We start from the raw sequence: 17,109 nt of genomic DNA, 5'->3' as shown, positions 1-17,109 counted from the left end.
AAAAAACTAAAGGCAAATAAATTGTAAGAAGTGATAAAAAAGAATAAGTTCATGACTGATAGTGATTTCAAATGAAAACAGTCCTTATTGTAGATAATTCCACCAGTAGTGATTGAAGCCTTAATGAACAAAAACACCTTGTGAAAAGGATCCACCACCTATAAAGATGTACGCTTACCAGAGGTAAGCTTAATCAAAGCTTATGTACAAAATCACTATCAGTCACGGATAGTGGGTTTGGAATATATTATGTTGTTTTGATTTTAACACATTATTTGAGATATTTTGGTTGATGGGAATTTTATCCATTATAATTTTTTAGCGCAGTTCTGTTAACTGTTCTTCTATAACATTTATGAAAATGTTGCCTTTAACCACTTGCAGACCAACAGTAATTGTACTGCTGGCCAGCGGGTTAAAGCGGAGGTCCACCCAGAGCTGCAAAAATTAAAAGCCAGCAGGTGCACATACTGCAGCTGCTGACTTTTAATAATCAGACACTTACCTGTCCTCGAGTCCAGCGATGTCAGCACCGCAGCTGATGTTTCCATCAGCTGTTGGGTGCATGCTGCCTCCATTGCGAGTAATGGAACCCGGCAGTGAACGAGGCTCCGCTCCTCTCTTCTACTGGCCCGGCGGCCGGGGAAGGAGGAGGGAGCCCTGGCGATGATGTCAATACCCGCGGCTGAGGCTACCGGAAGTGGGAACAGGACACCTGTGAAAGACAGGTATCCTGCCCCCCCCCCGAAAAGGTGCCAAATGTGACACCTGAGGGGGGAAGGAGTAAAATGAACGGAAGTTCCACTTTTGGGTGAAACTCCGCTTTAAGCAGGCACAGTGGTGTACCTATACATCATCTTGCTCATGCAGACTGGAAAGCCCCGTGGGATGCGCATCCATGCAATCTGCAACCGCTGTGTCCACCAGACTCAGCATATTGTAGTGCTCACTATTGGGCCCCTGAGAGCGGCACAATTACCACGTGACCACTGTGCGTTCGCATGACACTTAGTAAACAACAGTCATGAATGGAATCCATTCATGACATCATTGTTTACTGCTCTGTGTGATCTGTGATTGGTGTCCAGTTATCACATGGTACCTGGGCCAATCACACAATCAGCACCCTATACCATGTGATAGCTGTGGCCAATCACATCATCACAATAGTAAACAATGAGTCATGAATGAAAGCCATTCATGACAGTTCAAACAATTGCTATTACAGTGATCATCACTGTAGCAAGCAATCACAAAAAAAAAAAAATTCCCCGATCACCCCCCCTGAGTGGTGCAGTGTCACTGTGGTGACACTGCACTACTCTGATAACAGTATATAAGAAAAAAATGTAAAAAAAAAAAAGAAAAACGAAAAAGAATCTAAAAAAGTAAAAAAAAAAAAAAAACAAAACAAACAAATGATTTTTTTTTTCTTACACACTGTCACCAGTCAGTATCCCTGATCACTGTTACACCAGACATATGATGACGCTGCAGTGCATTGGTGACAATTTATGATTGGTGTTTTCTGGTGGGAGTGCCATTCCCCCTGCCAGAACACAATAGCTCAGTGGGGTAGATCACTGTACTAATATTGCAAAGTTAGCACAGCGGCTCCTCCTGAGCCGTCGGTCTTTTTATCATTTAGCCCGCTAGGTTGAATGGAAAAAAATAGTAGTGTGTGCTAGACTTTACCTTCACTTTCTGTCCTTGAGATAAAATAGTAAGAGGGGGAGAGAGGGGGAATTCCCACCAGAGCTTTGTCCTCATAAGTTGATTTACTTTCATCACTCACTCTGGTGACAACTCAAAACGTTTGGATTTCCCCTTGCTTTCTGTCTCAGTGACAATGGTACAAGACAAGAGAGTGAACCTTCTTAGCTTGGACACAGAGAGCAATAATAACTTAACAGATGGTCTAATTCTATGCCATTTTACCCCTAACTATAAAAAAGAGTTTTAACTTAACATTTTGCATACACTGTCAATAAAATACACCTAAATCACAAATTTTCCACTGCTGATATGATAATAACAAAACAGAGGCTGGGTTCACACTAGTGCAATGCCAGACTTTGCATGTGATTTGCACCGCATTTCTGTGCACATCGCATGAGATGTCTGTGTAATACAAATTCAAAATTGCATCACATTCGCACCAAAATGGTGCAGGACCCTTTTTTTGGTCCGCACTGGATTGGATCACATGGGTTTTCAAACCCATGCGATCCAATTACTGTACCATTTCACACTTTGCACTGTGATTTGGGGGTGTCATTAATTTGATATTGACACCCTCAGCGGTTTGCAGATGTTAGTGCGCCTGCGATTCAGGTCCGCACAGGAATAGCAGGGTTTCCCACATCGCACCACTGTGAACCAGGACTAAATCATTTTATTGCAATCTCTGCAATTCAAATAATATAAAAAAAAAACATTTGCAGGTGGTTTGGTCTAGGAACTGAGCTTCAAATACCATGCCACAATAATCACTTAAAGAATAACTTTTGTTGAGAAAAAAACATTCCCCTCTGGGTAATCGATGTACATTGCAAGGATTACAACAACCTTTGTTGCAGATTCCTACCTTTTATTTATTATTTATGATTCTGAAGTAATCCCTCTGTGTTCCTCTGAGCCTGATGAGTGAGTCTATTGGGAGTGGTTTCATAATTATCTATCAGGTGTGCACCTGCAGGGCTCTAATGAGGAAATCTGCTGGGCCTGCATCCCTTTAGACGTGTTCCTACTGTTATGCCCCGTACACACGGTCAGATTTTCCGATGGAAAATGTCAGATCGGAGCGTGTTGTCGGAAATTCCGACCGTGTGTGGTCTCCATCGGACATTTTCCATCGGATTTTCCGACACACAAAGTTTGAGAGCAGGAGATAAAATTTTCCGACAACAAAATCCGTTGTCGGAAATTCCGATCGTGTGTACACAAATCCGACGGACAAAGTGCCACGCATGCTCAGAATAAATAAAGAGATGAAAGCTATTGGCCACTGCCCCATTTATAGTCCCGACGTACGTGTTTTACGTCACCGTGTTTAGAATGATCAGATTTTCCGACAACTTTGTGTGACCGTGTGTATGCAAGACAAGTTTGAGCCAACATCCGTCGGAAAAAATCCTAGGATTTCGTTGTCGGAATGTCCGAACAAAGTCCGACCGTGTGTACGTCCTATTAGAATGGTTAAAAGTATTCAACAATGTAAGAAAATGTCATATATCTGTGCCATTTTCTTTTCTAAGTGATTTGTTCACAAAAAACAGTTTTGCCTTTGAATAAGGAAAAGGTGAGTTAGGATTTCCTACCTCAGCTGCGTATCTTTTTCCATTTATGCTGTGCTCAGATCCAACCATGTCACTGTTACCCCAGTGAAAGTGAAGCTGTTTAGCTTTGTAAGTACCTTGAAGTCCTCCTCCACTAATTGTAATTTCATTTTCTTCTTCTAGAGATAACTCAGCTAGAATGAAATGTTAACATATTTACTTACATTTATGAAGAAAGATTATTTGTTTGCAACATTTTTTAACAGAAACATGTGTTTTCATAAAAAAAAATCTGTATTTTTTTCATTTATATAGCAAAAAATTAAAAAAAAACAGTGGTAAATAAATACCACCAAAAGAAAGCTCTATTTGTGTGAAAAAAAAAATATAATTGTCATTTGGTTACAGTGTTGCATGACTGAGCATTTCCTGTTAAAGTAGCGCAGTGCTGAATAGTGCTGAATAAATGAGTACCAGGACCAGTTACTATGTGACAAATAAAAATCCTTTACCTACCCTAACTGTGTCAAATCCTCCTTCGTTTGTCCTTCACACTCTCCCCTTCCTAGACACTGCAGCTCACAAAGGAAGGGTTTCAGCAACAGAGACAGTTCTGTCAATTCAGAAAGCAGCGAGTAGGACTAGGTGGGGTTGGGTGCTGAATGACAAGCTACAGGCTGGTGACTTAGCAGTGACAATGTTGCCACATCCCCTTCAAAATTTGTTCATTCCACTGTAGTGCAAGGAGACACAGCCTACATAAAAGTGGCAACTCTGCTTTGATCCAAGGAGAAGTTCAGCATTGTTGCCACACCATTACAGGGAGCTTCATTAGTTCCACTTTAAGTAGAGTAGTACACAGAGGCACTACTGGGATGGAAATTATAGGCACTACGCAGGAAGTTTGTGTTACTTAAAGTGGATGTAAACCCTCACATATACTCAGTGAAGTGAACAGCCTCAGATGATACAAATCTCCTACATAAGTTTTACATCTATATCAGCTTTATTTATTGTTTATAAAGTGCACATTGTGTTAGAATGTTCACTTCCTCATTCAGCAGTAACAGTGTAGTGTTGGATTACACAGGGAGACAGCTGATTGGAGGAAAGGCACACACCCCCCCTCCACATAGGCAGAGACTTGCAGAGCTGTGCTATGAGTACAGCAGCTTTCTGCTAATCTATATATAGCACCCACCCTGACACAAATTTCAGGCTGGTTTTATCTCCTGTGTCGGAGAACTTGTCAAAAGTTATCATGCTGATAACAGAAGAACGGAGCAGGAGAAAGCCACGGGACTTAGGGCTTTGGAGAGAGATAAGAAAACATTGCGGATATATGTGCTTAGGTCAAATCTCATGAATCGGGTTTACATCCACTTTAACCGCTTGCCGACCAGCCGCTGCAGCTATACTGCGGCAGGTTGGCTCGGCTGCATGAATCGGCGTAGGTGTACGTCGGGCTCGTACATGACTTTCTGTGGGTGCATGCCGATTGGCCAGCGGAGGAGCCATTCAGGGCGAACTCGATGTCCACGATCGTTCCCCGCAGAGACAGAATGGGGATCTGCCAAAGTAAACAATGCAGATCTCCGTTCTGTCAGGGGATGACACAGAGATCCTGTCTTTCTGCTATGCAGTAAGACAGATCTGTGTGTTGTCCCAGGCAGCCCATCCCCCATACAGTTAGTAAACACACCCAGGGAACACATTTAACCCTTTGGTTGCCCCTGATGTTAGCCCCTTCCCTGCCGGTGTCATTAGTACAATGGCAGTGCATATTTTTAGCACTGATCACTGTAATAATGTCACAGGTTCCCAAAAAAGTGTCAAAAATGTCAGCTAGGTGTCTGATCTGTCCGCTTCAATGTCGCAGTCCTGCTAAAAATGACAGATCACCGCCATTACTAGTAAAAAATTAAATAAACAAATAAAAATGTCATAAATCTATCCCCTATTTTGTAGACACTATAACTTTTGTGCAAACCAATCAATAGGCTTATTGGGTTTTTTTTACCAAAAATATGTAGCAGAATACAAATTGGCCTAAATTGATGAAGAAATTGGATTTTTTAAAAAATGTATTGGGTATGTTTTATAGCAGAAAATAAAAAATATTGTTTTTTTTTCAAAATTGTCTGTCTTTTTTTGTTTATAGTGAAAAAATTAAAAACTGCAGAGGTGATCAAATACCACCAAAAGAAAGCTCTATTTGTGGGAAAAAAGGGCATCAATTTTATTTGGGTACATCGTTGCACGACCTCGCAATTGTCAACTAAAGTAACGCAGTGCCGTATCGCAAAAAATGGCCTGGTCATTAAGGGGGTAAATCCTTCTGAGGCTCCAAAGTCGACAAACAAGCGCGCATTTCCAGTCTTAATTAAGTATTTCTCCATCGCTAAACAATGAACAAACTTTGTTTATAAGCATAAACGTTGGAATGGAACGTTCTCTATTATTATAAAAATATTTAGCGCGATCAAGTTCTCCCGAGATCTCGCACAAGTCTTGTGTTACCAAAGGAACCAATGAATGACAGACTGACAGAAAATGCATTTTTATACTGTATATGTTACTTTTTTAACTTTTGCAACATTGATTTACCATTTAACACTTTTTGATATGTACAAGGCTCTTTACCAAGATCGGTGTAGCGGTGTGTCAGACGCCTGGTCAGGATAACTGAACCACCGCCCGCCAGTCATCTGGTATGGGCCGGACGGGAAGTGGTTAATGTCTGATTTTAAAAAATATATCAACAACACTGCACAATACAACACTGGACAATATAACACTGAAGTAATGTACCAAATTCAGAAAGATTACATGTATCACCACACCAAAAAAAAGAAACAAATGCATTCAACTTAATTAAAATTACCATGTAAGGCTAATGCCCCGTACACACGGTCGGATTTTCCGATGGAAAATGTCCGATCGGAGCGTGTTGTCGGAAATTCCGACCGTGTATGGGCTCCATCGGACATTTTCCATCGGATTTTCCGACACACAAAGTTGGAGAGCAGGAGATAAAATTTTCCGACAACAAAATCCGTTGTCGGAAATTCCTATCGTGTGTACACAAATCCGACGGACAAAGTGCCACGCATGCTCAGAATAAATAAAGAGATGAAAGCTATTGGCCACTGCCCCGTTTATAGTCCCGACGTACGTGTTTTACGTCACCGCGTATAGAACGATTGGATTTTCCGACAACTTTGTGTGACCGTGTGTATGCAAGACAAGTTTGAGCCAACATCCGTCAGAAAAAATCCTAGGATTTTGTTGTCGGAATGTCCGAACAAAGTCCGACCGTGTGTACGGGGCATTAGGATGACATAGGAATAAAAGTAACCTATCATTAAAGAAATACCTTTCTGCTAACCTTCTTCTGAAAATGCTAGTTGAATGACAGTCATACCAATACTCAGGTGCAGGGTGGATAAAAATCAATGACTTTAAAAAAAAATTTAAAAAATTTTATTTTGTTGATTTAAATCAGATTTTTTTGATTTAACTCTGATTTTTTTTTTTTAATCAAATTAATTTTGATAAAAATGTTTTTGGAGTAAAACTCTAAAGACAGTTTTCTATTTAAGACACATTAATAATTTAGTTTATTCAGCATGACATGGAGCCTAGTTATGTAGCATGAGGCTGTATATTCTGCAATATTTACATTTTTGGTAAACTCATTCAATGAGATAACATGCACTGCATTGATGCATTCAAACAATTTCACATTAACCATGAGACAAAACAAAGTTCAGGAATATTCCTTCATCCCATTGTTTTGAAAATCTATGCACACTACAAACTTTATGACTGAATCGGTTCTGATATCGCTGTTTTACTAACCTGACAGCCTATTATTCTAAATAGGAAACCTTCATTCTGTTTGCAATTATTACAAATTCTAAATACCAGCAAGAATAAGCCCTTACATTTAAAGAGAATTTCAGATCCATCATGGCAGCGCCTGCTAGCGGGCATCCACTCACCTGCTGCTGCCGCCACGTCCCTCACCTTGTTGTGTTATTGCCGCATCACCAGCTGTCCCATTAAAGTGAATGGGACTGTCGGTGAGTCAACAGCCGGTCAGAGGAGGAGCCGCTGTCCAGATAGCAAGCAATTGTGCTGCAAGTTTGAAAATGACTTGCACAATTGCAGCAAGTCCACATTGCATAACTCCAGATCAACTTTCTTTGCAAACACTCTGCAAGTCTGCTGCAAGTTCTGGTTCAGTTCTGTAGTGCAATAGTCATCCCACCACAGGGGGTCACTGTGGCTGAATTGTCATCCCACCACAGGGGGGTCACTGTGGCTGTAGACTTGCAGAGCTCTTGCTGTAGACTCACCACTGCAACTTTTCTCTTGCTAGAGACTTGCCACCCAAATTTTCTACAAAATGAAAAAGTGTCAATTAGAACTTGTGCTTCAAGTGCTCTGCAATTGTACAACTTGCTATTGAAAATGTGCAGCAAGTTTACAGACTTACAATTCAACACTACCACAAATTTGTGGCAAGTTATCCTTGCTATCTGGGTGCGGGACAGAGATGACAGTTGCTCTTAAAAAATTATGATTTAAATCGAGTTGATTTAAATCAAATCCACCCTGCTCAAGTGTGATCATTTCTGCCTCACTGACCTAGAACATATATACAGATCTGGATATTAGGCTTAACTATGACTTCACAGGGTGTATTCTCTTTTCAGGGTCAGTGAAAGTATTGATTCTGAAGTTTAGCTAAAAAAAAAAAAAAATCGCTATGCTTTAGAAACATCACTTACCTGTAAAAAAATGTATGTTCCATGTTGTGCAGGCAGCTGGATCCTGGAGAAATCTTGAAAGTCACTGCAGGGATGCCAGTCCTCTTCCTGTCTCTGAACTCACAGCGCTGCAATGGTTAACAACTTTGGGTTCTGAGACAGAAGAGCAGTACAGATAGTTTGATGGGGACATGCCCCCTCTTTTACTGATTACATTGCAATTTGCATGTAACATAATCTGTGAATGGGGGAAAGGAGTGTCAAACCCTCCTCTATTCACAGATCATGTATCAAGCAGTGTAATCAATGACAGAAAGTTACTCAGTGGAGAAGGAGGAAGGAGAGGACATGTGCCCATTGGATCATTTGTACTGCTGTTGAGGACCTGAGGACCTGAAGCTACTAACCATTGCAGCACCAGAAGTTCAGAGACAGGAATGGGACAGGCAGCCCTGCAGTGAAGATTTCCCCAGAATCCAACGTGGGACATACTTGATTACAGGTAAGTGATGTGACTAAAGATGTAGGGATTTTTATTTATTTTTTTGTTAAACTTTAGCATTAAAGCCAGAGGATCCACATGAAGCTAGCCTTTTCAGAAAGTCAACATTTATCTTACAACAGGTTCTCCCTATAAGTGGTACTTTGTGATTTGTAAAGCTAGGAAATAGCCTCTTATATGTCACTTTCATGTTTTGTATCATGGAAAGAATTTCAATGTATGTATACATTGCAGGGAAACTTACCCGAATGGCCATTGTTAGTTAGTACAAAGTCATTTTCAGCATTATAATTGTTAAATTCAAAGTCATTTAGACTTTTATTTACTTCAGCTTCTTCTAAAACAATATTTATTGGAGACTGTTCTTTGCCGCCACATGAGTCTATTGTTGCCCATTCCCCTGGTCCTGTTTATAAAGAATATAGAAAGCAATATTAAACTAAAGTCAAATGGATTGCTGTATCCAAAATGCAACAAATACCATTATAATTAATGGTCATTAGTAGAGGTCAGTAAACCTCTTACATGAAATTTCAACAAAGCATATCCCTCTATATCAGTGGTCATCAACCCTGTCCTCAGGACCCACTAACAGGCCAGGTTTGCAAGATAACTGAAATACATCACAGGTGATATCATTTGCTGCTCAGTGATTGCAGTATTCTAGTCTGCATCTCCCCAAGGTAATACATAAAACCTGGCCTGTTAGTGGGCCCTGAGGACAGGGTTGATGACCACTGATCTATAGCATGTACTTGTCTCATAGTTACACAGTTACATAGTTGGTCAAATTGAAAAAAAGTCCATCTAGTTCAACCAAAAAAATGAAATAAAATTACAATCCTATATACACAATACTTCAAACACAGGAAAACCCCGACAAAGCATGCTCCAATTTGCTACAGCAGGGGAAAAATATTCCTTCCTGATCCCCCGAGAGTCAATTGGATGTTCCCTGGATCAACTTTACCTAAAAATGTTATATTATGTACATTTAGGAAATAATCCAGGCCTTTTTAAGATTAATCTACTGAGTTGGCCAGAACCACCTCTGGAGGGAGTCTATTCCACATTTTCACAGCTCTTACTGTGAAGAAACACTTCCGTATTTGGAGATTAAATCTCTTTTCGGGGGGCGTGGCCAGGCAGCGCATGTAGCAGGACGCACTTCTCCTCAGCTCCACCGAAAATCCTGACAATTATCCTCTGGATCACCCATCCAGCCCGCTGATACCCCCGATCGGAACCGCACACTATCTGGGCCCCAGCCGACCCGTTCACCCGATCGACTTGCGGCTGCAGAACATGCCAAAACGGGGCAAGGAGGGTGGCTGCCCGCCCGCAGTTCAGGCCCAAGATGGCGCTCTGCCTCAGCGATCACAAAAGGAGAAATATAAGGAGGCTGTCCAAAAGCTCCTGTTTGGCAATAAAGCATCAAAAGAACTACCATCACCCACATCTGACCTTAGTGAAGAAGAAGGAAGTCAGCTGGAGATGGATAATACTATTCCACTGGAGGATGGCACTGGATCCCCTGCTGACTGGGCCGCAGTGAGTACAGTTTCACATTCCTATCAGGGCACTCAGACATCAGTCCTGCCCCCGGATAATGCTGAACCCACTCTCAGAGACATACTCTCAGCAGTGACTATATGCAACAGATCCATCTCAACCCTGACTGATGAAGTTAAAGGTGTCAAAGCTGAGATATCCTTTGTGAGACAGGACATGCAAAAGCTAAGAGAGCGCACAGCTGCAATAGAGAGCAGGGTCAGTGTAACTGAAGATGATTTAGTACCCATGCAGAGAGATTTAAAGTATAACTGCCATCTTGCAGATCAGCATGCAGCATGCTTAGATGATTTGGAAAATCGCATGCGCCGCAACAATGTCCGCGCCTTAGGATTCCCAGAAAGGATAGAAGGTAAAGACCCGGTCACTTTCATAGAACAATGGCTCCTCACTACATTTGAAAAAGAAGCTTTCTCTCCACTATTTGCGGTGGAGAGAGCGCATAGAGTGCCATCTCGTCCACTACCCCCTGGCAATCACCCTCGTGCTTTTCTGTTTAAGCTCTTAAACTACAAAGACAGAGATGCCATTCTTGCTAAAGCCAGAACCATGGGAGGTAAGCTGAATATTGAAAACTCCAAAATTTCCCTGTTTCAGGATTTCTCGGCTGAACTCCAGAAGCAGCGAGCAAAGTTTATGGATGTCAAACGAAGATTAAGAGACCTTAACTTGCCATATGCGATGCTATATCTTGCCCGCCTCCGTGTGGTCGCACTCGGGGAAACTCGCTTTTTTGAATGCCCAGACATGGCGGCACAATGGCTAGATCGTGAAGATAGGGCCCTTAAAGCTGCCAGACCACAAAGAGATGTCCCTGCTTAAGTGCTAAGTCCTGACAAGACCCGGTTTGTTTTTACTGGGATAGATGCCTGGGCCGTGAGGAGGTCTTAAGATTTAAGTTTGCTGATTGAGGTGGACAGTTTCTATAGTCATATCCGATGTTCAGGCGGCCGAGGAGTACTGTTTGTTTGTTTCACCCTCCCCCCTTTTTTCTTTTGCTTTTTTTTCACATTTTTGATTGCAATTAAGGAAGAAATACGTGCCTACCGTAGCTGTGAAACCCCTACGAGAACTAACCTACTGGTTAACTAGGAGTTTTCAAGGCTTTTACCCCCCCCCACACCTGTTGTGTGGGAAAAGTTAACACTGCAGCCGTGTGGCTGTGCGAACTGCCAACCTTTAGAATTATGCCATACAGAGCAACATGCATTAAGCCAAAAATTTACTGCCTTCTGTACTTATATGCTAACCTGCTAGAATATTTTTCTTTGCCTTGCAACATGATTTCATGTCTACAGATACCTAAATGTTTTCAGAAAGGAGAAATCAAGTATGATATGGGGAGAGCGGGTTCCCCTCTCCTTCCAGATGTTATGCTATTGTATAACCTAGGAGGTCTGATGAGAGTTATGCTGGCCTGGTCAATGTTTCTGAAACAAGATGGGGATGACTAAATTGACCATTGTGGCTTGGAATGTCAGAGGACTGGGAAATCCAGTAAAACGAGTGGCGGTCCTTAGACATCTCAAGTCGCTGAATGCGGGGGTAGTCTGCTTACAGGAGACACATTTCTCTGCGGACCCCCCTCCCAGTCTTAGCCCACGATTATATACAAACCAGTTTCATGCAACCCACTCCACTTACTCAAGGGGAGCAAGTATACTGATCAGGAAGGATGTTCAATTCAATTGCATTAGAAAACGCATTGACCCGGCTGGCAGATATGTCTTTCTTTTATGCACAATTACAGGCCTAAGATGTATTCTTGCTAGCATTTATATACCCCCACCGTATAACTCAGAGATTATCAGGCACCTGGCAAGTTTTATGGCCCAATACCCAGAAGTACCCTTACTGGCAATGGGGGACTACAATAATTTATTTAATTTTCTTAAAGATAAATTACCTGTACCTACTGCTAGCACATGTCAGGTAAAAGGTAGTACCCCCTTTGCCAGAATACTTGAAGAATTGGGGCTGATAGATGTCTGGAGGTCTAAACATCCTAACAATAAAAAAATACTCCTGTCATTCAGCCTCACATGACGGATTATCTAGAATAGATTTGGGCCTTGGTAATGACAAGATGCTTCACTTAATAGAGGAATCAGGATATGCAGATAGGCATATATCTGACCACTCGACCTTCTGGGTGACCATTTCATTACCAAGTAGGTACAGACGTCCAATATGGAAACTTAATCCCTTCTGGCTCTCGCTGTTTACTGAACCAGACCCTATAAGCGGTGCACTCAAGCTGTTTTTACAGGATAATATCGGTACGGCTAAGCTGGGGGTGGTCTGGGATGCAGCGAAGGCCTTTTTGAGAGGACAACTTATCAAAACAATATCACAGATTAAAACTGACACCAAGGCTTGGGAATTGTTGGTACGAAATAGAGTCACCGAAACTGAAAACAATTATATTAATGACCCCACAGGAGACACTAAGAGAGCATGGTTGAGTGCACAGACAATGTCTGGGTAGTTGGCGCTGCAGCTGGCGGAGAACAAACGTTTCTTTCTGCAACAATCACACTTTGAGGAGGGGGAGACGACTGGTCATATGCTTGCAGTAATGGCACGGTCTCAGCAATCATCCTCTCTCATCTCCGCCATCTGTGACGCACAGGGCGCTCTGAAATGCTCTACTCCTGATATCCTGACAGTTTTTGGTGATTTCTATGCTGACCTCTATACTTCTAAAGTTACACCCACTAACAGTGCAATAGAAGATTTTTTAAATAGCTGTGAGCTCCCCAGTCTGCCAATAGAAGATAGGACCATGCTTAATGCCCCTTTAACAGCAGAAGAACTAGACATTGCCCTATCTCAAACTAAAAATAATAAATCGCCAGGTGTAGATGGTCTCCCATCAGAGATATACAAACGCTACGCTGACTCCATGCTTCCCACACTACTGAAAGTTTACAATGAGGCACTAAGAGAGGGCTCATTGCCAAGCTCGATGAACGAGGCGATCATTATTGTTATATTAAAACTGGGTAAAGATGCAAATTCCCCTGGATCCTATAGGCCCATTTCATTGCTCACATCCGATATCAAGCTGCTGGCTCGGATGTTGGCAAACAGATTGGCCAAAGTAATTCATAAAATAGTACATAGAGACCAATCCGGGTTCATCCCCACGAGATCCACGGCCCAAAATATAAGACGACTATTCCTGAATCTACAACTCCCAGTGGACAACACAGGCAATAGGGCAATTTTTTCACTAGACGCAGCTAAGGCCTTCGACAGTGTCGAGTGGCCTTATCTGTGGAAAACGCTGCAGAACATGGGACTGGGAGACACCTTTATTCGGTGGGTACGGCTTTTGTACGCCGCGCCCACTGCCAGGATACGGATTAATGGGGAACTTTCAGAACCTTTTCCTTTATTTAGAGGCACCAGGCAGGGGTGCCCATTGTCGCCCCTACTGTTTCCCTTGGCCCTGGAACCCCTGGGAGCAAAAATTAGAGGTGACGCTAGAATAGCAGGATTCCAAAGAGGTATGAATAAAGACATAGTGTCCATGTACACAGATGATACCTTGCTCTATTTAGGGGACACAAAAGATACACTACAAACAGTCATGTCTCTCATTAAGGATTTTGGAGAATTATCGGGCTTCTCCATTAACTGGGATAAGTCAGTGTTGATGCCGCTCGACCCCCTGAATACTCCACTACCCCTAGGCGCAGAGATGATACAACAAGTAAGCTCATTCCGCTACCTGGGGATCCAGGTGACCCCTAATCCAGCCACTTATGTTGACCGGAACCTAACACCTTTGTTAACTAAATTCTGTGAAAAGAGCAGGGCCTGGTTTAAACTACCCCGTCCGTTGTTGGTAGAATTAATCTTATTAAAATGTTCTGGGCACCACAACTGTTATATATTTTTAATAATTCCCCGGTGTGGATACCTAAAAAATGGTTTGACAGAATAGAGACCCAATTCAGAGAACTCATATGGAGGAAAAAAATAGCGAGGATAAAACTATCAACACTACAGCATGGCAAAGAGGAGGGGGGACTTGCAGTCCCTCATCCCAGAATGTATTATTTAGCTTCTCAATTACAACAACTAGGAGGATGGGGCTTGCTGGATCCGAAAGACCCGATTTGTAGACTTATAACACTAGAAGACAACAATTATTCAGCCCTGGCAAATTTGGAGGCGGGATTCTTGCATTTAGACCCGGAAGCTCCTACGATTAAATTGTTAATTTTATTTTGGTCCTATGTCAAGAAACTAATAGGCATCACGGGCTTTTTATCCAGCACGCCTCTCTGGCGAAATAGACAACTGAAAGAAATACAAAAACTAAAAGGCTTCAAGAGTTGGGAGGACGCAGGCATCAAATATATCTCACAATTATACCAAGATAACACTCTTAAATCATTTCAGCAGATTCAAATAGAGTTTGGGATCCCACATAATAATTTTTATAAATATCTCCAACTGCGTCATGCCTTACAAACCCAGAATAGAACTGTCAGGACCCAACAAACAGAACATCCAATTATACAGGATGTTTTTATGGATGAAGTTAAAAAAGGCATGATATCTAGATGCTATAATACTCTTATAGCACGAACACAAGATCCCTCTAGAATACCATGCAGACAGCGGTGGGAGGAGGATATAGGAGAAATGGATGGAGACAGTTGGAATATATGCCTTATGAATGCCCCCCTGGTATCAATATCTGCGTCCCAGAAACTCTCACACCTCTACTTACTGCATAGGGCGTACAGAACCCCCCTCCAACTTTATAAATGGGGAATTAGAGATTCACCCCTGTGCCCAAAATGTGAACGCGATCATGGAGACTTGCTCCACATGACATGGAAATGCCACAAGCTATTCAGATATTGGAAGGAAGTACTGGACACGATTTCGGAAGTATATATGATACCTCTTGAGAGAACTCCAATGGTCTGTTTACTGGGGGGAATAGACGAAGAGTTAGCACCCCCACCTACACGTATAGCGCTTATCCGTTTATTATACACAGCGAGGAGACTAATTGCCCAGTGGTGGACTAATTGCGAGTTCCCACCAGGAGGCAATGGATAGACAGCGTGAAGAGATTCCTAATAAGAGAAAAAGTTACTTACCAACATAGGAAGGCCCCACAAAAGTTCCTTTCAATATGGCAGGCATGGTTAGACGTTCCTGGTTTGGCCCCACAACAACTAATTAAAGATAGGTTACTCTTGGGTTGATGTAGTCCCGATTACTGTATGGAAACTGTACACATGCAAAGAAGTGGGAGCTATAAGAAGGGACATTCCCTGTGGGATATATGGCAGTATATGTGATATGGTACTGTATGGCAAGGTTTTGCTCTGTTCTGCTCCTATATCTCCTTTTCTTTCTCTCCTTTCTTCTCTTTCTTCTCTTCTTTCTCTTCTATTTTACTTTCTCTTCCACCGATGAATATTATATTGAATTAAACATAACGAATTTAAACAAGGTTGACGGAATTATAATGTAGTAGAGTTGATTTCAATGCTACTGTTAAATGAACGACGTGTTTTCTATTTTTATACTCTAAGGTTATCAGAGATCACTAGTGCTTTCAGCATATAAGGGTAACATTATTATAGCTGGTACTTGCTTAAATTGTATTTTATTTGAATATATACTCCTTGCGAACTACATTACTTGTTAGATCTATTATTTTTAAAAGATAATGGTATGATAGGTTATATTCCTGATAGAATGTAATCAGAACCGTCTTATAATAACCTTAGGTAGCTGATAAATGTTTCCATAAAATGCTATGAGAGAACTCCGAGATATGTATACGCTATGTACTTTTACCTGTATGCTATATGTATGTGTTTCTTATGCAAAATAAAAACCTTTCTGATTTAAAAAAATCTCTTTTCCTCTAGACATAAAGAGTGGCTCTTGTCCTCTGTGATGACCCAAAGTGAATAGCTCAACATCTAGTCTCATTCCTCTTCTATCTGCAGGATTCACTTCCGACACATTTTCCTGATACCAAGGAATAAAAAGGTGACAGGAGAGGGAGCTCCAGCACACAGCCTGTGAGGAACAGCTCCAGCTCTGTTCCTGTATGCTGTGTGAAGAGGGTATGTCTCTTCCCTACAATCAGCTCTTAGCTCTACATAGTTTAAAATCTGCTCCCTGCTTTCTGAAAGCTCAGACAAGCTGTAAAGATTCTGAACTTTGAATGGATGTAGAGAAGAGAAGACTGAAGATAAACAGGTACAACTTATGTAGGAGGATTTCATCTGAGTATCACCTGAGGCCAGTCACTTCACTTGGTATATGTAAGTGTTTAAAACCACTTTAAAGCCTAAATGTATTCTCCTTGTTATCACATGCATACTACAGCACACGACTGGCATCTTTCGCTGCTTCTATTCCCAGTCTGAGCTCTATTGCAGGAGGCTGATATCATGCCAAATTCAGGTACTTACAGTGCTTGTATTTATAAAAAATAAATGTAATAATGTATTATTTAATACAGGCTGCAGTCATTTGTGTTTGTTATATCAGCCTGAAATTCAGCTTTAAAGTGGATGTAAACCCGAATAATGAAATTTGAGCTGGGCACATATATCTGTAGTGTTTTCTTATCTCTCTCCAAAGCACTATGTCTCATAGCTGTCTCTTGCTCAGTAGCTCTGTTATCAGCCTGATAACTTCTCACACGTTCTCCGAGACAGGAGATAGAAGTGTGTGTCGGGGGAGGTTTCTATAAATAGATTAGCAATAAGCTTGCCATCTAAGCGCAGAGATCTAAACATTCCTTTCTTCCTTTGTCTATAAGGAGAGGGGGTGTGTGCCTTTCCTCCAATCAGCTGTCTTGGCTGTTTGCCCAAGATTCTTTGCAGTGTTAACCAGGAAAAAAAAAATCCGTAACACGAAGACATGTGCATTGCCGAAAAATGTGTTTGTTTTAGTTTCATTCATTGTTGTTTTTTTTGGGTCATTAGTT

The 17,109-nt window shown here is 41.6% G+C and overlaps 1 protein-coding gene across 1 annotated transcript in view; it reads right to left on the bottom strand.

Moving 5' to 3' along the window:
- CA4 (carbonic anhydrase 4) overlaps positions 1–17,109 on the bottom strand; it is a 125,383-nt gene that overhangs the window by 18,002 nt on the left and 90,272 nt on the right. Inside the window, exons 10-11 of the mRNA XM_073615244.1 lie at positions 8,800–8,961; positions 3,321–3,472 (exon numbers count right to left, since the gene is read on the bottom strand). Coding sequence (XP_073471345.1) covers positions 3,321–3,472; positions 8,800–8,961 — 314 coding nt within the window. The remainder of the gene's footprint in view (positions 1–3,320; positions 3,473–8,799; positions 8,962–17,109) is intronic.

The sequence above is a fragment of the Aquarana catesbeiana genome, linkage group LG02 (genome assembly GCF_042186555.1).
Source record: "Aquarana catesbeiana isolate 2022-GZ linkage group LG02, ASM4218655v1, whole genome shotgun sequence".
Taxonomy (NCBI): domain Eukaryota; kingdom Metazoa; phylum Chordata; class Amphibia; order Anura; family Ranidae; genus Aquarana; species Aquarana catesbeiana.
Note: the sequence above shows the minus strand (reverse complement) of the source record. Positions and strands in the feature narration are given on the sequence as shown.